At 40.6% G+C, this 25,400-nt stretch overlaps 1 protein-coding gene across 4 annotated transcripts in view; it reads left to right on the top strand.

Moving 5' to 3' along the window:
- The window catches only part of ARHGAP42 (Rho GTPase activating protein 42), a 244,582-nt gene extending 241,629 nt beyond the window's left edge, over nucleotides 1–2,953 (top strand). For all 4 annotated transcript variants that reach the window (XM_072968920.1, XM_072968922.1, XM_072968924.1 and 1 more), the window contains exons 23-24: nucleotides 963–1,042; nucleotides 1,402–2,953. In XM_072968920.1, the coding sequence (XP_072825021.1) occupies nucleotides 963–1,042; nucleotides 1,402–1,490 (169 nt within the window). In that variant the 3' untranslated portion in view covers nucleotides 1,491–2,953. The remainder of the gene's footprint in view (nucleotides 1–962; nucleotides 1,043–1,401) is intronic.
- The last annotated feature ends 22,447 nt before the right edge of the window (nucleotides 2,954–25,400 follow it).

The following is a 25,400-nucleotide window of genomic DNA, read 5'->3' as shown; positions in this document are numbered from 1 at the left end:
CAGTGGTAGAGTACGTAAGCAGCACGCACGAGGTTCTGGGCTTAATTCCCAGTACCAGCACTTAAAAATATTAAATAAATAGGTAAATACACCTGATTACTTCCCCCTTCCAAACAAAACAAGACAAAAATGCTATGCTGCAGTGTGGATGGACCAGGAGATTATCATTCCAAATAAAGTAAGCTAGAAAGAGAAAGAAAAATACCACATGATATCACTTATATGTGGAATCTTAAAAAAAAAAAAGACACATGAACTTATTTATTTACAAAACAGAAACAGACTCACAGACATAGGAAGCAAACTTATGGTTACCAAGAGGGGTGGGAAGGGATAAATTGGGAGAGCTCGAGATTTGCAGATACCAACTACTATATATAAGACAGATAAATAACAAGTTTCTACTGTATAGCACAGGGAACTACATTCAATATCTTGTAGTAACCTACAATGAAAAAGAATATATATATATATATATATATGTATATGTATGAGTGAAACTTTATGCTGTACATCAGAAATTGACACTTTGTAAGCTGACTGTACTTCAAACTATACATCAAAAATTTTTCAAGTTGCAAGTAAATAAAGAAGTAAAACTTTAAGGTTCCTACGAACCTCTCTAAAGCTGCAGAGATAGCCTGGTCAGTGGCAGGTTGATGACTAAATGATAGCCTTCTTTGAAACCGGCTCATGTTGTTTGTTAGAAGCCTGGTGGCTCCCCTCGGGGGCATTGCCTGGAAACACAAGGCAGGCTTTGGCTGCACTGTCGGTGTTCTCTGGTTACACAAGTGTGTTCAGTTTGTGAAATGCACTTACGCAAGCTTTACGTGTCCACGTTATGTATATTATGCTTCAGTTATAACTAAAAACTAGTATCATTTTTCTAAAGAATAGTTTTCAGTGTAATTGTACCTGAGTTGAGTCTTGTGGATTTCACAAAGCTCCTTTGCTCTTTTCAGCCAAGCCAAAGCCATGTACTCCTGTAAGGCAGAGCACAGCCATGAGCTTTCCTTCCCCCAGGGGGCGATCTTTTCCAACGGTGAGTACACCCATTCCCTTCGCTGAAGTCCCTCATCCTGGGGAGGAAGGAGCAGTGTAGCGGGAAGAGTCTCAGATAGAAGCCAGGAGGCTTAGACGCAAGTCCAGGCCCTTCCTCTCATACTTGTGCGAGTGAACACCTCAAATCCCTCTGGACCCAGTTATTGCCCCGTGTAAGAGAGAAAGAGTGATCATGTGAACGCAAAAGACCTTTCCAGCGTTACAGGCGCTGTGACGTTGTTTGGACAGCTTGAGTGTATGCATACAATCTGATGTGGATTTTTGCCCATCTCTGTATATAGTTATTTAAAACTAACGTCCATTGAGTGACACTTACTCATTTATTCTTATTTTTGCCAGTGTACCCATCAGTGGAACCAGGATGGTTGAAGGCAACTTATGAAGGCAAAACAGGACTGGTCCCAGAAAATTACGTTGTCTTCCTCTAAGACTACTTAGTGGATGGCAGTATCTTCATGGTATCCATGGTAACAAGCAATAAGTGCTATGATTTTATCTGACACAGATATGGGGATCAGCCCATTAAAATGAGGACAGTCCATTTCTATCAAGTTCTACACCAGCAGACTATGTAGCTCCCTATTAAGAGAAAGGAAAATAGTGTTTAAATTGTTCGCCATTCATTTTTCTTTTTCTCTTTTTTGGCTGGTTTCTTATTTTGAAGTAGCTTGCCCCTTTCCTTTTTTTTTTTTTAGATAAGTAACTCTCCACAATGTCTCTTTCATAACAATTGTAATCTCAAATGCTGTGTTAAGTACTACTATATCCCCAAAATTTGGAAACCAGAAATCTGCTATAAGACTTTTGAGATCTGCCTGTTACTGTCTGGTGTTCTCTGAGAAACCTTGAAACCATTACTAAAAAATGTAATTTAAATTGTTCATTTATTATGATTTTTTTCTTAAAAATATACTGCTATTATATATGATTGTTTTGCTGGTCCTAAACATTTCAAGGAAATAAGGCGCTTTTTTTTAACATAGATTTATTTTTATTTGTTTACCAAGTAGATGATAATATTCAAAAGCAATAATGTATATGATGTCTGTAAATGAAACCGAATTAGGTCATACACTGATTCTGCTGTAAACGCTCTGTGCAGCATTCCAGACACCTTCCATGGGCTTAGAGCAGGGACCAGCAAACTATTTCCGTAAAGGCCTGATGGTAAATATTTTCTGCTTAGCAGGACCTGTGGTCTCTGTCACACCAGTCCACTCTGCATTGTAGCAGAAGGTGGCCAGAGACACAAGTAAATGGGTGTGGCCGTATGCCCATACAGCTTTATTTCAGGACGCTGAAATTTGACAGTCATGGTTATCACGTGTCATGAAATATTAAGCTTCTTTGACTTTGAAAAATCCATTTAAAAATAGAATTGTTCTAAGCCTGTGGGCCGTAGACAGACAGGTGGCAGACCAGGGTTAACTCCTGGGTCACGGTCTGTTGACCCCTGGTTTAGAGGATGTGTAAAATGACCTTTATAACTTTGAGATTTTATGAAATTTTATTCCATTAACCTATAAATGCTGGTAAGTCACACGCACATATCCTCTGGTAGTATCATTGTAGTGGTGTCACAGATGTGTAACTGCAGTAATAGGAAAGCAATGTAAAGGTGCCGTGTACAAGCATACAACATAAGCTCTACCTGCAGCTCTGTAAAGTGTCAAAGTCTCTTACTGGTGTCTAGTTTGGGGTTTTGAGAAATTCTCCTACAAGTGATAAAGATGCTGTTTTAAGACACTAGTAGAGACATGCCTTCTAAAGTCTATGCTTAGTTGAAACAGAATCAGACTCTTTATACAGGATTCTTAAATGGTTTTGAACTGGGGTTTGAAATTGTTACATCATCTTTAGCAAGAATAAAGTCATACATGATTTTCGGGTATGCCTTTCGATTTACAACCTTTATTAGGGATTTCACTGAATTTATAGAGCATAGAAATAGATATTTACTACCCATTTATATATGCCATCAACATCTGGCCATGCATCCACCATTAGTTCTATTGTTTCTATTTGAATAATCCTCACATTGTTTCTATATGTGGCTAAGAGCCTTTCTTCTAAAGATTCTCAAAAGCTGGTTCCCTGCCATCGACTGCCACGGTGCTGGCCCCTTGGCCATGGCATTTTACCTGTTGCTTCACAGTTCCTCACTGTACAGACACTCAGGTACCAACTATAGACATTTCTTCTTAACGTGATATTGTGATCTGTAATCTCAGTCTCTTCTACTTTAATGTTTCTAGAGTTAATAGGTTAAATTATACATGCCCACATGCACAACTATGCCTGGGAGCATTTGTGCTTTTAAAATTAAAAATGGAATAATGGATGAGAATGTAAAAGAGAGAACCGTAGACGGACTCGCAACCAGAAGTAAATATCAGTGCATTGAAATAAAGGGATGAAAACTATTTAATGTTATAAAAATTAGTAATATAATGAAAAAACCTGATAAGTTTGTTGCCTTTTTTTTACCTGCTGCTATTGACTTTTATACACTATGATTATATGTTGTTAGAGCTTCTTGATCTCTGGCTCCTCGGTGGCCCTCAGGAGTAGTAATCGTACTGTTCACACCCCGACTACCCTCTGCTGGAACAGAGGTGGTCTTTCTAGTGGACCAGTCCCTGAGTCTACAACACCCTCAGTTTAAGCGTCCTGGCTAGCATTCGGCATCTGACTAAATGAGAGCCTCTGAAGACAAACTGATTTTCTTTCAGAGACCAACTTGACTCCAAAACAGTGATTCCTGCTTCACTTGCTGCTGCATAAAGAAATCTCAGCCTTCATTTTATTTTAACACAGGCCACAGTGTCCCTGCCTCGGAGTTGTCTGTGGGCTAATCCCATGGATGCTCAGTGAGGAGACAGCACGGGCTGTAACGGATGTGCGTGGGGAGCCCTGCTCCTTTATCCTGGGGAGGCATAGCTGGGGCCAGTCCTGGATAGGGTCCGTTTTTTGAAACAAGCGGCAAAAGTGCTTGCTCAAATTATGCTTTTACCTGGTGTTTTAATCTCACAGATTTGTGAGGATGGTTTTCTTCTTCATACTGACTGTGTGTGGAAGCAAGTCGTGGCCATGTGTTGGAGGCAGGCGGAACCTGCTTTTCCCTAGAAACGTTGCCAACAGATAAGGTATTTGTGGGCATTGAGAAAAGTCAGGACATGTGCTCTACATTCTAAGGAATATTACTTGCACCAGAAGGCAATGCCAGCCGAGAGAAGATGATCACATTTGAAATCGTAGCAGCATTTCAGTAATGAAACCTTAGCTTTGCAGAGACATAGTGAAGACCCGCTAGACTTCCCACATTGGACACACACGCAAACGTGGGCGCCCCAATCACTGCTGCCAGTATAATCAGGATGAGAAGGAGACTGATGAGTCAGTCAGTCTTCTCATCTGTTATGTGAAAATATCCTCAAAACAAAACCTGTATGTAACTAACAGGTGACTCTTCTGTTGTGCTGTAACTCCGCCAACTTTATAGAAACTACTAGTCAGTCAACCGAAGGCTTTTTCTGTTGTGTTACGTGTAAATGTCTGAGCAGTTGAACCATCCCTGTATTCCTCTGAGGTCTGTGGCAGATGAGGAAGTGCCACATCTCCTTATTCAGTGGAAGTGGTTTGCCCAGCTGTGTCGGCTCCCTGTGCTTTGCACTAAGTGGGCGCTACCAGGCTTCTCAGCAGTGGCTCCTTTGCTGGTTCTTTCAGGAATGGTTGAGATTTTTTAAAAAATGTTCTTTACAGTTCCATACTCTCCAGGTTCCCAAATAGGAAAAATAAAAGGACACAATTTTTTGTTTTATTTCTGCAATAGTTGATTTTATATAGGGTGGCATGTTTTCTAAAAATCCACCATGATGTAAAGGAAATAAATCCAGCCCTGCAATCCTGGGAAGGTAGCACCTGCTAACCTCCTCGCTCCCAGCCTCATCTTCAGGTCTGTCTGTGTCCGACGTGAGAGGGTCTCGTTCACATGGATGCTGCTTTAGAAGAGTCCCTCAGAGCCTTTCTTCAAACAGCTTCAATGTCTAGTATGCCCCCACCAGTTCTCTTTTTGTGATGCTTTCATCAGCATTTAGAACCCGAACTTGATTTGTATTTTATTGACTGAAGGTAGAGGTAGAGCAGTTTAGGAACAGATTTTGTTCTTTGGTTTTAGAGTACATTTGTAATTTGCAGCTGTTCCTGTGACCTAACAGCACAGGATTGGACCCCAAAATCATATCTCTTGGTTAAAAAAAAAAAAAAAGCAGAGACTTGATTACTGTCCAGAAGTTATTTGCCTTTTTACTAAAGATTTCCCACATAGGGTAGAAATTGCTGTTTCCTTTTCCCTCCTACCTTGTTTGGTTAGTTTCCAAAATCAAAACACTCTTTGCAAATGAAGTCTATTGAATAGTCTTCTGCCTCTTTCCTATAGACCCACAGACTTAATTTCAGGTATTTATCTGCGAGTCCCATATCTCCTGAATGCATTCAGTGTCTCCATTCATTGTCACAAGTATCTCCCTGCCTCAAATCTCGGTGGTAGTAACCCTGGACAAATTCAGGCTTGTGAATGACATGGCCTTTGAGACAATCAGATCAACAAACAGGATTTTTCATTTTTATAGGGCAGTTACATCCACTGTTTTGAACGAGGAATCTCAAGTAAGAATGCTGCCAGCACCCACAGCAGGCCCCAGGCAGAATACTGATCTACATATTCTAGACCAACGTGTAAAGGCTGTTGCGTGACTTAGGGAGCCCAACAGCTCATCCTTCCTCTCCTTGTCACTCATGAGAGAGATGCCAAGTTCAGAAGCTGAACACTTCTTTCTTGGTGCTGTAGGGAGAAATGGCATCTGCGTGCCTTCTGAGGAGCCCCCAAAGGCAGGGGCCATTTACAGTTACCACAGACATAAACATCCTTCGTCATCCAGGATGTTCAGGTTCAGGAGCACTTGAGGACCTTAAGTGCTGGAGGGGGTGGGGGCCACAGGTGCCTCTGCCACCTTAATTAGGTGGCCCCTTTCTTCCCTTTGTACCAGCTCTTGGCAGTGTTTCTCACGGTCTTTACCCTTCCAGGGTTCAGAACGGCCCAACTTTGCCTTGAACCCATGGTCTCTTGGATTAAAAGTGTGCGTTGTTTTTCATACAGCAGCATGTTAGAGATTTGGTATCTGCCTCTCTATCTCCAGTTGTGATCTATGCTTAAAAGCTTAGATGTCATCACATATTTGAGGGCTGTGATTTCAAGAGTCCTGTTGAACTCTGAGCTGAAACCTTTACAAATAAATAGGGAGTGTGGCAGGGAAGGTGGGGTTTTTTTGTTTTTTTGTTTTTTGTCTTTTCATTTTTAATTCAGAATCCTATTTATATACTGTTAAAATTTGAGGTACTATAGTTTATATAAAAATTGACTATTTAGATGATCTATTTCAGTACTAGGAATTTGCAGCCATTAACATGACAAATTAAGTGATAAATATGAAAATGATTGTCAGTAAATTATCATATTGAATTTTTTGTTTATTTTGTAGTGTTTTTATATTTATCTGCACTTTGTGTATATATATATACACGCATACATATACAAACATGTAAATAACCTCGTTATTCCTTATCTAAATTGCCACAATATCTTTAATGTATGTTTACACTGTATTTTAAATTACTTTAAAAATAAACTATGTAAGCACATTTTAATTTAGTCTTTGTACTTGAAGACCCACTGTGCTGGAGGACAGCTGTCTTGGATTCATACAGAGAAAAACCAAAGTTTCAGGTACTGTGAATGGTCATTTTGGGTGTGGCCAAGTGGAAAATCATAGCAGAATTGATAACCTTTTCCTAACAGTTGGACTTTTTCCCGAGAAATTGGCATTATGAAAGATCAAGAAAATGTTAATGTTGGTACCTATTAATAATGCAGGTGTCTACAGGAAAAAGAAGTAACAGACTGTGAGCAAATTACCAAATACAACAGGTATGCAGGCTTACCTGAAAATAAAAGTCTGTGAAAGTTTACAAGTGTGCTTCATCAGCATACAAACAACTTCCTTGGATTTTTATTAGTTTTAGGACCGTCTTGGTCACTATTTGACTTCTAGCTAAAATCTTGCTTTTGCTTTTCTGCATGACAAAAAGAGATCTGTGCATTTATTTTGTGCCGTTAAATGGATTATTAGAGTGCAGCAAATCATCTTGCCAAAACTAAGCTTGTTGGGTTAATAACAGGGCCATTGGGCATACAGCCTGATTTGCTTACATGGGTTGTAGATTTCTTAAGTATCAGAGGAGAAGTAATACAGTTACGACACAAGACTTGTTGAGACCTGTTGATGTGAATAAATTCCAGTGTGATTAAGCAGGAAAGGACTGTTAGGTATTAGAGATTATTGTGGGTCAGTTACCGTTTGAGAGTGTTGAGTTTCGGGAACTGACCTAGATGGAAACCCTTACAGCTGATATTTCAAACATAATAAATACAAACTAGCTCCCAATAGGCCAAGCTGGAATGATCCACAACAAAATAAGTCATGCAGTATTGGGTTATAACCCAAAGTGTAAACTATCCGTGAATCCACATAGATACAGGTAAATGACAATAAATTTCATGTATATAAATGAATGTAAAATAGGAGAGAAGAGACAAATATTCTTTAGGGAAGAATTTCAAATAACAAATGGAATTTTTTTACTCTTCCCTCGCGGGATTAAAGTTTGGAAAAGCTATTGTACCTTTACAGAGGAGGAGCCTAGCAGTCACTCTTAACCAGGTGACAGACGTTAACATCATCAGCGACGCCCTGTGGTTGTGTTCACCGCGAAAGATGGTACGATGGGGGTGTATCACCTTTGTGGTTTTCTTTCCCCAAACCCATAACTCCCGTCTAATCATAAGAAAAACATCAGACACATCCCAGTAGGGGACATTCTACAGGATAGACACGAGGCCAATCTCAAGATTTGTCAAGATCATGCAAAATAGGAAAATAGAAACTGTCACAGATCAGAGGCAACTTGGGAGACTGGACAGGTAGATGCGATGCAGACCCCAGGATTAGACCCTGGAAAGGAAAGAAGGCATAAATGGAAAAACTGGCGGTGTTCAGGTAAGCCCAAAGTTTAGTTAGTAGTGAAAAAAATTAAAACAGTGACCAAAAGTAGCCAAAAGATAGTGATATGAACTGGAGACACCTTATTTCCTTTTTGAAATTTATGTTGCTTTTATTCAAGGCTTAAATACTCACTTGTTTCCCCACTAAATTGGGATGTGTGTATGGGACATGTTACCTGTTGGTTCATCTCGTTGAGTCCCAGGCACTAGATCAGAGCTTGGTCTACAGTAGGGCCAGCCCCTTTCATTAAGTGAATGAGTTTGTTAACAAAGGAGCAATCATATAAACACTTACAGAATTTAGAGGATCTAGTTGTCGGCTTGTGTTGTTTTTGTGTCTGTGTCTCCTGGCCCAGGAATAGTGGAGTTCATTCTTTAACAGCCTGTGAACGCATGGTTCTGGTATTACTTACATACCGACAGAGAAAGCATACCCCTCTCCCACACCCATGAATATTGTATGTTCTTAAGGACGGAGATTATCCAAGGTTTGCTCTTCTCACTGCTAGACCTGTTAGCACTTGGATTAAGCTGGGTTACGTGGGGGTGATGTTGAAGAACTCAATTTTTTCCACCATTAACTACAAAATAAACCCCACATTTTGAAAATTAAACTACGTTAAACTTACAGTTGAATTTCTTGGGCCAAAGAAGTTGTTAAAATTGAAATTTTGCATAGTCAAAAATCAAGAAGCAAAAATCTTTTCTAAGTTTCTTATACAGCAGTTCTTGTTATTTAAAAAAGGGGGGGGGGTTGTAAATGAGAACATTGGAAACCTCTTCTTACGGGATGCCCTTGGGAACACAAATCTAAAAACTACTGATTGAATGCTTACAAAAGCTGTTTCTGAGTGTTGGGGTAAATGAATCAAGAAGCATCGCACCCAGCAGGACTCTGCTTGTTGACAGAAATAAGTCTGAAACATCCTACCTTTCCAAATCACCAGCAGCCAGTCTACTAAAAAAAGATTCCCAAGGTCAGCAGCCTGGGCTAGAGGAAGGAAAATAAAAACATGTATCTCCCAGTACTCATCTTGGGTTTTGATAATCACTCAGTCACTGTCTACAGACAAGAAGATTTTTCACAGAATGAATGAGTCGTAAGCTGCCTTAGCAATTATACAGTTTAAATGGCTTTCAACCACTTTGGAGCAACTGAAGCAGAATCATCTCGTCAAGTAATCTTGCTTGGAACCCAGGATAAACAAACAGGAGACAGGCTGCTGGTGTGTGCATTTGCGTGTGTGTTAAGAGAATGCCTTCCCTTACCCCATCCAGGCCCACAGCCTCCGGCGTCTCCTGGAACCCTTAGGGCTTTTCAGAGCAAGGTTTGGAAATGGCTTAGTTAAACCTCTCATTGCTAACTAGAAAACTGAGAGCCATGTCAACATGTTTTCAGCAGAATCATGCACTCCTATCTCTGCTGTGATCTGACTACTGACTTTTTAGATGTGTGGGGAGGGTAGCTTCTCATACACTTTGACCTTTGAAAAGTCTAACTTTATCTGGAAAGGATATCCTCTAATGAATGATGTCTTCTCTGATGGGTACACATGGAACAGGAAAGGCGAAAGGTAATATTCAGCCAGCATTGGCTGTTATAAAAGGAAGAAAAAAAATTCTCAGTGTGTAAAAATTTCTGAAAATTAGTTATGAAAGATCTAGCCTAGTGTCTTGTACCTAGAAGATAGTGCTAGGTAGCAATTATTATTAAAGACTGCAGATGTTTGATGGTTGAGTGTGCAGCTTTCTGATGCAAATGGTGAAAGATCCAGTGAAACCTTAAACTTCAATCATAGAAGTTAAGTAATAGCTCCAAAAATACATGGTACACAGCCACAGCCCTTACAGTGTCGCGTGATTCTCTGATATCCCACCCGCTGGACGTAGCCATTGGATGTCTGTGTTTTTTTCAGAAAAGAAAACTGAGACTGAAAGATTTTCTCCAACTTACTCAAGGCCACATAGTTGGTTCTGGCGGAGCTTGGACTCAAGCCGAGGCGTCCTGGTTTGAAACCCAGTGCTCTTTATAATGAACCACTTTTTTACTGCACCAAGTGGAACGAGGTAAAGCTTTACACAGCACCGCCCTTGAAAGAGGTCTTTGGCAAACTCAACCTTATCCAGAGAAAAGATGAAGATGGTGAGGGATTCCAGCCCTATCCTGTGAGAAGTGTTTTAGACCAGAGTGTTGCTACCTTACGTGCGACCTTTAGACCATCCAAGAGCTGTTTAGAAATGCAGAATCTCTGACCTTCTGAATCAGAATCTGCATTTTAACCAGATTGCAAGATGATCTGTATCAACGATGTGTTTTGGAAAGCTCAGGTTTGGAGGAACTTCGAATGAGGCCTTTGGGGAGCTATGAGAGCAGGAAGAGACAGGCCTCAACATCTTATTATTCCAAAGGTCAAAGATAAGACCTGCTAGAGAAAGTCATAAATTTGAGATACAGGTTTTTTAAAAAGAGTTTTATAACTAGGCTTTCAAAAAAATAAAACTCACAAAGCAGCTTTCCATCACAGCGTGTAAGGGCATCTGGATGACTCACCACTTAGCATTTCACAGAGGCAACTGCAAAATTAAATGGGAATTTAGACAAGTCTTGAAAGACAATCATTGGGCACCAGGACCCAAGCAAGTCATTGGAGATCCTGAGGAAACTAGACATTATTCTAACTTTCAAGAGGACCATGGTTTATTGGGTAACAGATAAGTAAAGTCAGTGAAATGAAATACGATGAAATGCTAAAAAGAGTAAGTATTGGGTGCTCTCGGCATGCAGAGGAAGGGCACTGTTCTGAGTCCAGGAGATGGCGGGGGTGATGACAAAGCATACAGATTGGATGCAGAGAAAGAAGTGCGGATGATTGTACCTGCGTGGACGATGCCATCATCCAGCCGAGTTTGGCTGGAGTGATGAGCTGCGGGGAGCAGGGTGTCCAGCAGCAGGGTGGGACTTCACCTCGCACAGAGGAAGGGCTTGTGGAGGGGGTGGGGAGAGGGAAGGGACGGAGTCGGGGATGGCGAAGGGCTGGGATGAGCTGCGTTTAGCCTTTTTTCTTGTCTTCACCCTTTCCACTAACATAGCACCAAGCGCCGTTCTGGTTGCTCACCGTTTAAAAACCTAGGTACAATCTTCGTTCTCAAGGAGTTCATAGCTCAGGGAGGGAGACAGACATATGAACTAAAAACAGCAGTACAAATGAGGTAAGTGTGATGCAGGCACAAAGCGTGAAAGGAGTTACAATGGCCTGACAGCATAGAGAAAGGAAGGCAGAGGAGGTCGGAGAAGGTTTTACACATGAAAGGAAACGTCCTAAGTAGCCCTTAAAGGATGAAACATCTACAGGGAATGGAGGCATCAAAGACCCAGAGCCTTAGAATTGAATGGGGCTCCTCACGGATTAAAGCCAGTTCTAAGGAGCTGGGACTCGCCGGCTTGCATTGACAGTATTGGCGTGAGGTTGTGGAAGGGGCGGATGAGGTTAAAAATGAGGAGGGCTGATTGCAGGAACGCCAATCTGAGGAGGCAGAGAGGGTTTAGGGGGAATGGTGTGAGCAGATTTACCTTCAGGAAGATGGGAACGGAGGGTGAGGGTGTGTCCGGGGCCCTGCAGGAGTCGAGCTGGGGAGGCAATGTTGCGTCAACCCAGAAAAGATGACCAGGGCCAGACCGAGAGAATGACTCATTCCAGAGGTCGAAGTGACATGACATGGCCACTGTTCTGAGTAATTTAGGGGATTCAAATGTGGCTCAGGTGTCTGTGGGCGGGCGGGCTAGCAGCAGTGCTTAAAGATTGAGAGGCCTTAGCCTGGGTGTCAAGGATGGAATTCGGGGATCAGGGAGCTGTGAATTCACCAATTTGAGTCTGTAGATGTATGTTGTTTTCCCTCAGGAAGAGGGTCCATAGAGTTTATCAGCCTCTCAAATTTCAGCCCCTCCGTTGACCCACCTCCTCCCCAGCACCAAAGAATACCAAATGGCTGCTGTGTAGGTAGTTGCTGAAAGTTGTGGGAAGAGTGTGTCGGTGGGGTAGGATATAGCTCAGTGTGGAGTGCGTGCCTAGCATGCACGAGGTCCTGGGTTCAATGCCCAGTACCTCCATCAAAATAAATAAATAAGAAACCAAATTACCTCCTCCTCAAAAAAAAAAAAATTAATGATTAAAAAGAGACTCTCTCAGAACCAAGTGTGGGCCCTGGGATGTTGTGAGTTAACTGGAGGGCAGCTAGATCTAAGGACTGAGGCTCAGCTCACTAGGCTTCTGGGCTCAGGGCAGCCTGCTGACTGTGCCTTCTCGACAAGGAGACGCTCATGGAGGCTGCAGGGGGTTCAGAGCAAGGAGGCCAGTGGGTGCTGCAGAGCTTAGACCCCCATGTCAGTTCGTTGCCTGGGGCCAAGGTATGACCTGGATGTTGAGGACGTGGCCTTTCTTCTGCCATGTGAACTCACAAGGTCCATGAGCCAGAAAATTTTCTGGCCATTGCCAAACAAAAGGGCCTTTCATTCTCTCCCCCAGGGGCTCCCTGAGGCCAGTCTTCGCTCCACCCAGGGAGCATTGAGTGGTTAGAGGGTGTGCGGTGAGTGAAACTGAGTGCAGCTGGGCTCTGCTACCAGATTTATGACTTTTATTTTCATTTTAGTTTTGCCATAGCAATACTTACGAAATATGGCTTTGATGTGTTAGCCATTTTGTCCTTAATAGATGTTAAAAATAAATACGTAGCTGCAAGGTCTGTTTAGGTGAGAAACATTGCCTTAAATAAAGCAAAATAACCAAATAAATAAATTGAATTAAATAAATACAATAAAAGAAACAAGCAAATAATAAATTAATTTAAATAAAGTAAAACAAAAATAAGCAAAATAAAACCAAATGCCTCTTATAATGGAAGCTCTAAAAGGCTTGACTTTTCTCAGTTATGAAGCTTAATGAATAAAAACAGTGAGGAATTGCTTAAGGACCAACGCGCCTCTTCTGCCTGTTAGAATTGTCAGGGCTGGAGGGGAGGTGGGAAGGAGAGGCAGGAAGAATCAAAATTCTAAACCATGTGTGATGAGCATGGTAGGTCGTCTTCAGGAGGTGGCCGACGGCCCTCAGCACGGTTCCTTCCTCCCTGTGAGTGCACGCCTCTCCACCCATCAGGAATCGGAGCTACAGTCCTCCTGAATCTGCGCTGGCCTTACCACTTGCCTTGACCAACAGAATGTGCTCGTAGTGTTGTGTCAGCCACGGGCCAAGACTTGAAGTGTTTCAGCAGCTTGGAGAAGCCAGCCACTCACTGTGCTGTGAAGACGCTTGGGCTAATACAATCAGTTATTTGAAGCCACAGGAGGGGAAGGGAGAGGTCGTGGTGTGGGGTTGCACCATCCTGTGCTCCAGCCCAGGGGCCAGCTCTTTGTGGCCCCAGACAACGCCTGTGTGCAGAATAATGAACTCACCCAAGTCCTGACACAGAAAATCATGAAAAATCATCATCTTAAGCCACCAAGTTTTGGCACAGTTTATGTAACAACGGGTGACTGAAACAATAATTACGGGACCATAGCATTGGAAACCCCTGTGCTCCTCTGCTCTGCAGCTGACTGTGGTGAACACTGTTGGTTGTTCCCCAAGGCTCTCGGTGTTCTCCTTCCTCTCCCAGTAATAGAAACCCAGCCACACAGCAGCTCAAAAGAAAGATTACATCCCCATGTGACTAAGTTCCAGTAAATGGGAGGAGAAAATAACTTTCTTGTCGGATCTTAAAGATAGGAGACACGCTCTTCTTCACCCTGTTCCTTCATCCTGCTGCTTGGAAGACGAGCGACTTTGTGCTGCACAAAAGGTGCCCTCCCTAGGTTTGATGGAGCAACGAGATGGAAGTCTGGGTTCCCGCGTGACTTCATGGAACAGAACTGCCATCCTCCTGGACCATCTGCTTGTTACATAAAGGACAGCCTTCTACTTTATTTAAAACCTCTGTCCTCTGTTGCGCATGTGGGCACTGGTCTGCTAACTCATACACTTGGTTTCCGCAGACCCACAGCTCTTGGGAGCAGTGCTGCCAGGAAAAGGGACACAGGGGCCGTAAAAGCAGAGGCTTCCCTGGTAGCTTTCCATAAAGTCAAAGTGCTGCCAAGGGAGTAATTGGAAGTAGGTATGTTTGGCTACTTAGCTTGGGGAGTCTGTCACTGGCAAGTGTTATCCTCGCAGATAAGGAAGAGCTGTGTCCCCCGGTTGAGTATGCACGGCTTCAGTGTGTGCGAAATTCAGGAAATGGACTCCAGGTCTTCTCTCATTCAGGAGTGTGCATAGTGACCTGAATTGTCATTTCATCAAAGCACGTAATACCTGGGTTGCTTCTGTCTGTTACCTATTTGTGGTCCACTAGGCTGTGAGCTGCGGAAAACCATATTCTATGAGCCCGGGGAAGGAGCTCTCTGTAAGTTGCCTCCCCCAAGACTGCTCCCCCTCCTTCCTTAGTGAAACTTGGATTTTGCTTAAGGCAACAATATACTGCACTTCCCGGACTCCTCTGCAAGACGAAGGCTGTCTGATACAGTTTCTGCCACTGAGATGTAAGTAAAAGTTATAAATGGGAAATTTCTGTGGAAGTTTTATTTTTTTTGGAATAAGTGCTACCTTCTCCTTCCCCGTGATTTCTCTTCTTATTCCTCCTGCCTGGAAGATGGATGGAAAGCTGAAGGTAGAGCGACTAGCCAGAAAAGTGAAAGCAAGAAAGAGCCTGGGACATTTACATCATCGTGGAGCCCTGCACTCCAAATTGTGCTGTTTTGAGAGGAAAACCCCACATTTGGTTAAGCACTGTTGAGTTTCAGTTACAGTCAGCCAAAAGGAATACCTTCCTGCTCCTCATTTTACTCAGCAAAACCATCTGCAGAACTAAAGAATGTCAAGCCACACTTCACAGGCACAGCAGCTGCGTACTGCTGAGTTCGCCTGTGCCTTTCAAGGAAACAGAAACCCTGCTATAGAAGGGTCGATGTTGGTGACCTACGACTCACCATAGATACGTAAAATTTATAAATGTACCCATTTTCGACCTTCACTGAGTGATGCTTCTTCCCACTTACATGTTCAATGGCTGAAATCACCAATCCGATTATATAATACAGATTTGTAAGCCAGTTAACCTTAAAAATGAATGTTTTGTTAATAATAGGAATTTTGTTTGTGGTTCCCTAAGACTGCGATGACTGCTTTAAAAGTTGTGCACAGCAGAAAATGGCCCGGAACAACACCCTTCGTCTAGATACAGTGCCCTCTGAGTAATAAATACTTTCTCTGGATGCATCTCTAAATGCTCACTTCCCAGTGGGATGCTCTGCTGCAGATGGACTGGATGGACTGATGGACCATTCAAGGCCGGGGAGAGTGCTGGAGTCAGGAAAGGAGGACTGGGGGGAGGGGGGAAATGGAGATGAGGGAGAAGGAAGAGAACATCTAAGGGAAGCCGAGTGACAGAGATGAAGGCTCTGCATAGGGCCCCTGAACAGAGGATGCTGCCACTATGGCCAGAGACTGTTACAAAACCTTGAGCACACATGGAGGCTCAGAATGAACAGGACATTTCATTTGACAATGTGAATGTCACTGTGGGGTCTGCACCCCATCTCTCAGCTTTCAGCCCGATGTTACTCTCTGCAGTTGTGCAAAGCCTCAGCTCACTCCTTGTCAAGGTAGACCTAATTCCTCCGTAGCTTTACATAATATTTCTACTTGCTAATTTCTAAGTATAAACTGTATTTAATATGTGTGTTTATGTCATAGACTTTTAATTCTTATAGCTTCACGGGTCAAGAGGAAAATGGAAATGAAGCTAGGCTTAGGGTCAGAAAACCTGGTTGGAATCCTTGTTAAGCCGTGTGCTTCGATGTCCACATAATTTTGTGCAACTCCTATCTGTGAGCCTCAGTTACCCCACAAGAAAAAATAGAGATAATTTCTAGCTTATAGTTTGTTATGAGCTTTTATAAAATAGCATACAGCACTCTCCAGCAAAATTGAAGAGATGAAAAATGGAAGCATCCGACAGGGCTGTGGTCAAGACTACGTGGGTTAGCAGGGGTCTTAGACCTGACCGCTTACTGGTTAAGTCAGGTCATATGAAAGTGCAAAGTGAGCCGGGTGAGGCTGTGATGATTCAGAGAGTGCTCGGACTTATTAAGCTCCAATTAACTGTTGCCACTCAAAAATGTAGGCTTAGATTTTCTGATTTTTTTAAGAGATGCCAAAATCTGGGTGTTTGTGTATAATCCCTGGCTTTCAAAACGTTGGCAGATATTCCAGAATGTTAAAAGATTTGTTGGGCCAAACAACACAATCTTGGATGTAGTTGGTGAGCTACCAGTTTGTGATCTTTGGGTTCAGTCAATTTTAGGGGAAAGCTTTAATTTTTCTTTTCTGTTCTCCTGGCTGAAGAATAGGTCTTCTTGGATGAAGAAAAATCATATTTTCTCCTGGCTGAAGAATAGGTCTTCTTGGATGAAAAAAATCTTAAGCTCTTGTTGCCAACACAGCTTCCTCATTTGATTTTCAAGTAAACAGACAGGCTCCATTAAAAAAAAAAAAAGTTTACTTGGCAGAGTTTTGAGCATTGACAGCTGCTAACAAGTATGAGAGATCAGCAGAATCTAAAGATGTTGGGGGAAAAGATGCATTATTTCATTGGAACAATGAGTGGGCAGAGGAAATAATGGCTCCATGTGTGAAGTAAGGATGATTGAATGTGACCAGGAAGTGGCCAAGAACAGGAACATTTAAACAAGGTCATCTAAGGGGAGGGCACAGCTCAGTGGCAGAGTGCATGCTTAGCATGCAGGAGGTCCTGGGTTCAATCTCCAGGACCTCTGGTTAAATAAAATAAATAAATGAACCTAATTTAACCCCCTGCAAACAAACAAAAATAAATTAATTAATCATGTTTTTTAAAAAAAAAAGTCATCTAAAATAGGCTTAGAGGGGCCTGAGGAAAAAAACTTGAATTTTTTACCCAGTATCCAACAACTTTTGATCTGAAGTCCTCAGGCTTCAGACCAATTGTAGTCAGTATCATTTGTGAATGATCATTTGTGTATTTGAAGCAGACTTCACTGAAATCTTATGGCCTGAAAATTTTCATCCTCATCTCTGTGTTTTGTTTTATTATTAGGACCATCATCTCTGGGGGAGGGAAGAGGTTCTCCTGCCGTTGCTTTGGTCTGGTGAGGGAGACCACATACATAGGCTGAGTGGGGGATTTGACAAATGCTTCTTAAAACACAGATCAAATCTAGCAGAATGAACTCTTTGAAAGTCCAAATTCCTCACGGTGGAATCGCTTGTTTTGAGTAGGGTTGGGGCAGTTATGGGATGGAGAGTAGCCACTGCAAAGGAAAGGAAGGACCAGACCTACTGGGTGCTGGCTCTGTTCTAAGCCTTTGTGCTAGTCTATATTTTATTTTATTTTATTTATTGGTGGGGAGAGTAATTAGGTTATTTATTTATGTATTTATTGATTTAATGGAGGTACTGGGGATTGAACCCAGGACCTTGTGCGTGCTGGGCATGTGCTTTATCACTGAGCTATACCCTCCCTCCTAGTCTGTCTTTGTAATTTCATTTCGGGTGTGTAGATTTCTGAGACGCTTCTGACTCAAGAGAAGAAACTCTTGTTAGCTGCTGATTTCTTTCTCCATAGAAGGATAGGAGAAGGGCTCAATAATAAAAAGAGGAAAAAAAAGCAACTTTCTGTTCTCTGGATGTAGACTTCTATATCTTTACATTTTCATAGAATTCTCCTGCTTGAATTTTTTTCCTCTTGTGAGAGCCACCCTGTAATGGTTTTACTCTGGGTCCGTATGTGACCTTCCAGGGGGCAGAGAGAGTTGCAATTAAACTCTGAAGTTGCACTTTCTGGATTTGAATCCTGATTTTCTAAACCTTAATCTTTCCAACTTGTAACATGGGGACACTAATAAGATACCTCATCGATTACTAGGATTACCTAAAATGGTCTTTAATACATAGTAGCTGCTGTAATTATTAATTATTAGTTTCTTATATCAATCGTAGAAAAAAAGTATTATCTAAATTTTACAGATATGAATGAACTTAAGAAACTTCAGTAACAAGAAAGTATAATAAGTTTAAAAGCCCTTTGTTTTTCCTTCATAACCACTGCCTCTCAAGGGAAGTTACAGATTTTCGTTGCTTGTTTTAGCCCTGGTTAAGGAACAGTTTCCACCAAGACTGATTTTCCATTTCGTGATGCCGAGATGTACTAACGTGTACTGAGTTTCTTGGTATCAAGCGATTTGGCTTAAAAATACATTACAAGATATGAATTTAATAAATGTGCATTCTCAGGTGCACAATCAAAAATGCTAAATAAGAAATGTTGCTCAGACTGCTGGGTGGGATATCAAAGACGAACAAACATGGTTTTAAATACCAGACTTCCAAAACTTGTATTTAATGGTGGAGGAAAGCAAACACCGCTAGGTACACTTGTTCAAAGCTTTTCACATTGTTTTAAAACACTTTCTAGAAAACAATTTTAATTTAAAAGTTAAATCTCTGTAGTAGACAGCCTGACTGGCAGCTAGTGTCTCTACAGGTGTTACAAATAGAGAATTCTTATTGTTCTCCAAACTGATCTGCTCTGGGAAAAAAAAAAAAAAGAGGCTAGTCTAACCTCTAAGCAAATATGGAGCTAAAAGAAGGGAGGGAAATGAACGAGGAGTGTGGCTGAGACCACATTTCCTTCTCAAGCTCAGCTAGTTACCATTGGATGAGGCATAATTCCTCTCTGGTCTTCCTTTTTTGTATTTCAAAAATGTAGTGGTAATAAACACCTATTTTCTGGCGGGGATATTTTTCCAGATGAGATAATGCACAGGAGACACTGATTGTGGAAGCTTTTCAAATAGTAGCAGTCAATCCAAATGTGAAGAATTATGAATATTTCAGCTGCTGCCTGAAGAAAGTGAAGAAGGCATACTAAATTAAAGTTCTGTTCTAATGGTATAAGATTCCATAAACATTATGGAGGGGCACAAGTTGAATTACTACTTCTACGTCACTATAAGATTTAATATCTATTTGGTTTTTATGTCAGACGCTTTAAACCTCAAAGGTATCTAAGCCTTAAGAATAAACTAACCCTATAGGAAATAGAATATTAATGGATCAATGGAAGAAATAGTATGAGGTAGGAGGGGCCATCTTCAAGTATTTGGATTTGAAATTTCTTTCAACTTTTAAAATTCTTACCCAAGCTAAGAATCTTATTTACTAAAACCTTTCCACTGAGCTTAATGGAGATTTCATGTGATATTTTAATGAAGCGTCAGTGATGTTTAGAAGAAAAACTGACGGAGTGTTTGCCCTCAAGCCCTCAGCAAAGCTTCTCTAGTGTTCCTTAGTCTTCTGTGTCAACTTTCTGTGGCTGCCATATTTTAAAAAAAAAGGGTCTTCCTAGGAAGGTGAGATTATTTTTTACCAAAAGGGTTAGGGAAATCATCATAGGAAAGGAGATTTTGATTCAGTCCTTAAAGGATGAAAAATTTAAACGACAAAGAGCAAAGCAGAGAAAGACACATTGTGTCAATGGTTAAGAGTAGATAACGTAAGTATTCTGAAGCTCATAGGAGACTGGTAGGTACCATTGATTTCATTGTTCTTATTTCTCTCTCCTTTTTTAAACTTAAGAATTCTACCTAATTTAGTATGTCTTCTTTGTACAATTTGCCTAGTCACATGGGCAATTGGTATATGCTAAAACTTTCTTTTACGTAGCAGAACGCAAGTGTTGCCTGAATTAATGTACTTTTAAAAAACATTATTTCTAACAGAAGCACCTCTTTTTGATCTTTAAGAAGAATGAAAAAAATCAGAGAGAACCAGAACCTCCAGGAATAGACAGAGCGGATGGGAGGTACTGGCTAGGTCCTTGCCACTCTGAGCTGAGTACTGATTCACTCTGAACTATACTTGGTCTCGTCAAAACCCAACTCATAATACCCACAAATCTGTCAAGGGTGAAAAACAAGGTTCGACTTTGGTTTCCTTTGAAACTTCTTAAGGTTTTAAGTTCTTTACTCAAAGGGCAAAGAGGAATGGTCCCAGTCCTTGTCTGCCCTGAAGCTTGTTATTTGTAAGATGTTTGGTCACTTCGAACAATAAACATGAATTGTGGAGTTGAACACTTTTATTGCCTCATTTATCTCTTCAGATCTCCAACAGACCCCTGAGAAATAAATACACATTTATGGAGAAGTGTTATTGGGGCACACTTGTGCAACAGTTTAATTCTCATTAGAGAATGTTTACATCTGCTCTCATGGCTGTCATTGGAGAGACTTTAGACCTTAATTATTCTCAAACTATTTCTAGCCATAGTCACCCTCATCCTCAAAAAATATGATCCTTTCTCAAAAATACCTTTTTAGCGGGAGGTGGGTATAGCTCAGTGGTAGAGTGTATGCTTAGGATGCACAAGGTCCTAGGTTCAGTCCCCAGTACCTCCATTAAAAAAAAAGCTTTTTCATTAACCTAAATGTTAAGATCTCACCACCCAAAAAAACCTCTCTCCAAGAGGCCTGTGCCTGATAACAAATCACACCATTTTCTATGGATAAGACATGTTTTCTTTGAGAGACAGATGTCACAGGAAGGTGCATTCTTTCATTTATTTACTTCTTAGATTATTGCTTGATCAGCTACTTCCTAATGAGGCGGTTCTCTGAGCACGGGCTTGCAGGGGTGAGGGTGGGCCGGTGCAGGTGTGCAGCAAAGCGCTGGGCTGGGGGAGGCTGGTGCGGGCTGGGGGAGGCTGGTGCAGCCTGGGTTGACTGAATTCACCAGGACCCTGAGGACACATGAGAGACGCCCTAAGGAAGATGGGAGAAAATGCAGAAGAGTTATTGGTGCACAAGAGAAATCTCTACTTCCACAGCTCTCTCTGGGATCACTTCTTAGTCTTTGGATGCCATTTCTAAATGTGTTCTTTCATTCTTTAGCGATAAGGTAAGATTAGCTAGCTTTCAATTGTATTTCCAGTAACTACCTAAAAAGCCCAGCTAACCCAGAGCCACCTCCTTTGCCAAAGTTCACAGTGTACTTTTGATATAAACACACAGAGATTCATGGGAATGCTCATTGACCTCCAGAGCTAGAACACAGAGAAGTCTTCAAAGTACTGTACATAGGAAGCCGAAACCTTTGTTGATGTAATTGAGAAGCTGATTTGTTACATTTTCTTTCAATTGCTGTTCCTGGCAGTGAATGGAATATGACCTTATAAGGGACCACGATCTGCCATGGGGCTCCCCCACCTCCCCCAACCCCCAGGAGTGCGGGTGCATGTTCTTTGTCTTTCTTTGGGTAGGCTGCCCTCGTAAAGTGAGTTGCTGCTTTGTTGATATACTTTAGCTTGAGTTCCTCAGATGCTGAAATTTTTATTTGGAGAAGAAACATAAAAATAAGTTGTAATAGCAGCAACAGATTTTCGAGAAAGAATTAGCTATTAAATAATTCCTAAACAAAATGCCCTTGCAGATGACTGTGGGGACTAGATTTATTTTGGGGGGCATTTTTCGTGTGATATGATAGCTTAATTTTTTTTTTGAGTTCTATGTTTTACTTTCTCTTTCAATAATCTTTCCTGTTTTTCTTATTTATTTAACATCTTTTTAATGACACTGTCAAACCATAGTAGTGTTCCTACTTAACATAAATGTCTGACGCCCCTGCCTTCTTGCTAAATTTACTTCACTGTTTCTGTGCTTTGCTTTGTTTTTTGTTTTTTGTTTTTTAATGGAGGCACTGGGGATTGAACCAAGGACCTCGTGCATGCTAAGCATGCACTCTACCACAGAGCGACACCCTCCCCCTTCACTGTTATTTTTATAATATGAAGTTATATGACTTGTTATTTCCCTTTTTTGTCAACCTATCCAACCGCAGCAGACTCATCTCCTGATTAGGTTCCTTTGGGCTACACTAGCCTCTGTCTCTAAACTCCAACACTGCACTTGTAGCCTGTGATTTAAGATTTACTTAAAATATGGCTAAAATGTCCTTGCATTTTTATCATGCATGCAACATTCTTCAGCTCTGATAAGACCATGATTTAATTATGGGGGGAACGAACTGCTTTCTAGTTAGACAACCCTCTAGGTTCTTGAACAGCACGTGACACAAGCTTGACGTCTGTTGGATATTGTGTTGGGGACAGTGAGGGGCATTCCCTCCTGTCATTTTTCAGGCCCTTCATTGGTCTGAAGACATGTTTTCTATTTCATTCCCTCCAATCATTTTAAGCCACCTTAGGTCTTCATTCATTGAAATAGGATTCTATTTTAAAGATCAGTGGACCAAGTATTTAGATGATAACCTACATCTTTTTTTTTTTTAAATCATGGTCACTTTTGGAAGATACTGCAGTTTCATTCTGCTTCCAGGCCTACTAAACCACGATTTGAAATATTTCAACACAAAAGATATATTATAGAGATCATCTGTCTATTCATTTTATGTTTGGAGTCCCCCCACTGAGTTATGTATAAATTAGTGATGAGCAATGTAGATAAGACATAAATTTTTGGAACTAATGAAATCTTTGTTCAACTTTATTCTGAACTTTGTTTTTATTTTATTTCTCTTTAGCTTGAAAAACTAGTAAAATTAAAGATTTCACACATTTCCTACTGAATAGATCAAAGATCATAATCAGTGGAGCAGAAACGCCTACTATCATTGCTTTTTGATTGAGGAAATAGAATGACAGAAGTCTATTGTGTCCTCCATTTATCTGCAGAAATATGAGAAATTCAATATTTCTTAAATCCATATTTTAATGCATAAAATATGGATAACAGATTATAATGGCCTTACTGTAGTGTAATCATATTGTGGTGCCAACTGAAATGAAAGGTTAAATTCACTGCTTCATTCTATGTAAACAAAATTAAGGGGAGCCCACAATTTACTAGCCTCTACGTCAGCTGATAACCCACTTCTGTTGGGGGTTCTGCCAGATCAAGAACATTCTGTGGTCAAACTACAAATCAGCGGCTGGCTCCAGCTCTCCTGTTCAACCCCTCCATGACCTTGGATGAGCTGCATAGTCTCTTGAGTCTCAGATTCTGTTTGTAAAATGAGGTGATGGAATTGACCTGTTTCCTGATGTGCTGAGCCCTCTAAAAAGTTAATGAAAGCAATGGAAAACACATGTACACATGGACACGAGACTTGTACCCAGACTGTGTGGGGATTTAAGATGCCTCACAGCCAGTCCTTGAACTACAAAGAACCCATGGACTAGATGATTTTTAAAGGCTGGTGTAACTCTAACACCTTATGACTCTCTGACCATATTTTTATTTTAAATCAGCTTAAGTAGTACAATGAGAGGAAAAAAATGGAAGAAATATATAATATTTATAAGCAAAAAGATATTTCAAGTGCAGCACATATCTGACTAAGAGGTATCAATTTAGATACAAGATTGTGATGTTTGAAATGCGAAAATAATGACTTTGATGTGTGGAATTGAATAAAATACATCAGCACTAACCATGCATTTCAACAGTAATGTTTTATATGATAAATTTCTGTTTATTACAAGATGAATTAACTTATACATCCTCTAGAGATACATGTTCTTTTCATATCATTCAAAAATTCCATATAGAAAAATATACTGATTCAGAGAACAGTTATAGCGTAGTGACTTTCAAATTAACACAAAAGACACTATTAATCTGAAATACATACTTTGAAGACGATTTTTAAATAACTAATTTTTACATTTATCATGCACAGTGTTAAAATCTTCAGCTGAAATTATTTCACAATTAACTTTGGCTTAACCAATAAAATGACTCCCACATTTCTGTCTGAACCATTTATCCTTAGGGTATGGTTCAAAATTATTTGCTTATTATTTGGGGCAGTTATAACAATAGAATTGTCTCAATATAGCTGAGAAAAATTAAAATGCAAATTAACATTTTGAATTGTAATGTTAAATTCACTTTTAAGAAAGCATAATGGAAAACATGATTTGTTTTTCAGAACTAAGGTGCTGTGAAAGGGAACGGGCAGAGAGGAGATGGAAAGACAAAAGGACAATTGCTTTTGCATATCGAACAAAAATTGCTGTTTCAAAGATAATTAAACTTTACTGAAAACAGAGTACAGAAAAAAATGATAAGTTTTAATGCAGGGAAAAAAATACATTAGGGTTGAAAGCATCACAAATCAAGGACCAATATTTTAAGATTCATTAGTGTTATATACTACAGCTATCCGATTTTGGACCTGAGAGGGTAAAAATCACTTTGGGAAATTTCTGTATCATAAATTACTTCAGATTATTGACAGATGTGTAGGAAATAAAAAGAGAGTAATTTTTTTCCTTTTTCAGAAATTAAATGAAAACACTCAATTTCAAACTGCATGAGGTTAAACCAAGACAACTACTAGGAATGTATAGAATAAATTAATTAAAAATCTGTTAAAAGTTAGATTGAACTACTGTTGTCCAGATTTCACTATAAAGACAAGACCAAGTTAAAGAGTCTAAAATGAAGTGACTAGTACTACAACTTCCAAAATTTTTGAGATACATGTATATCAAGTGCCCTCATTTCTCAGCTAGGGAAAATGAGGTTCAGAGCGGTTAGGTAACTCACATCAGCTCAGTGAGAAGTGTCAGAGTGCAGTTTAGAACACAAGTTTTTTCCTTCAAATGTCCAGTCTCTTTCCCCTATATTTCAGCCTGCGGTGATAACCTTTGCTGTCTTTTGAAAGAGAGACGTTGCTGTATCTTTCTCTAGGTTGCTGTGTACATGAGCTTACACTCATGTGTGCATGCACGTGGAGTTAAGAACAGACATCTCTTTATCCCAGAATAATTTCAGTATCAGCCCTGCTGAAGCAGAGATAACTTGAGATTGCAGTAAGTTAAAGAACTATAGCTCCACATGGTCTGTGGAACTTAATCCTATGTGAGGATGTTAAAAATTTGAAAATGATGTAACGAATGAACAGCCTCTGAATGTAAATTCAGCATTTTCTTTGTTTGGGGAAGGAGTATACTTTGTAGTTCCCTAACAATGTGAAATAAACCACCAGACGAGAATCTGAGATAGCCAAACCAGATAATTTAGGAATAAACAATAACCTCTTCCTGTCCCCAGATCACCTCTACTTAGGCCGGTTTC

Source organism: Vicugna pacos, chromosome 10, assembly GCF_048564905.1.
Source record: "Vicugna pacos chromosome 10, VicPac4, whole genome shotgun sequence".
Classification (NCBI taxonomy): domain Eukaryota; kingdom Metazoa; phylum Chordata; class Mammalia; order Artiodactyla; family Camelidae; genus Vicugna; species Vicugna pacos.
The sequence above is the reverse complement of the archived record's forward strand: the minus strand, read 5'-3'. Positions and strand labels throughout refer to the sequence as shown.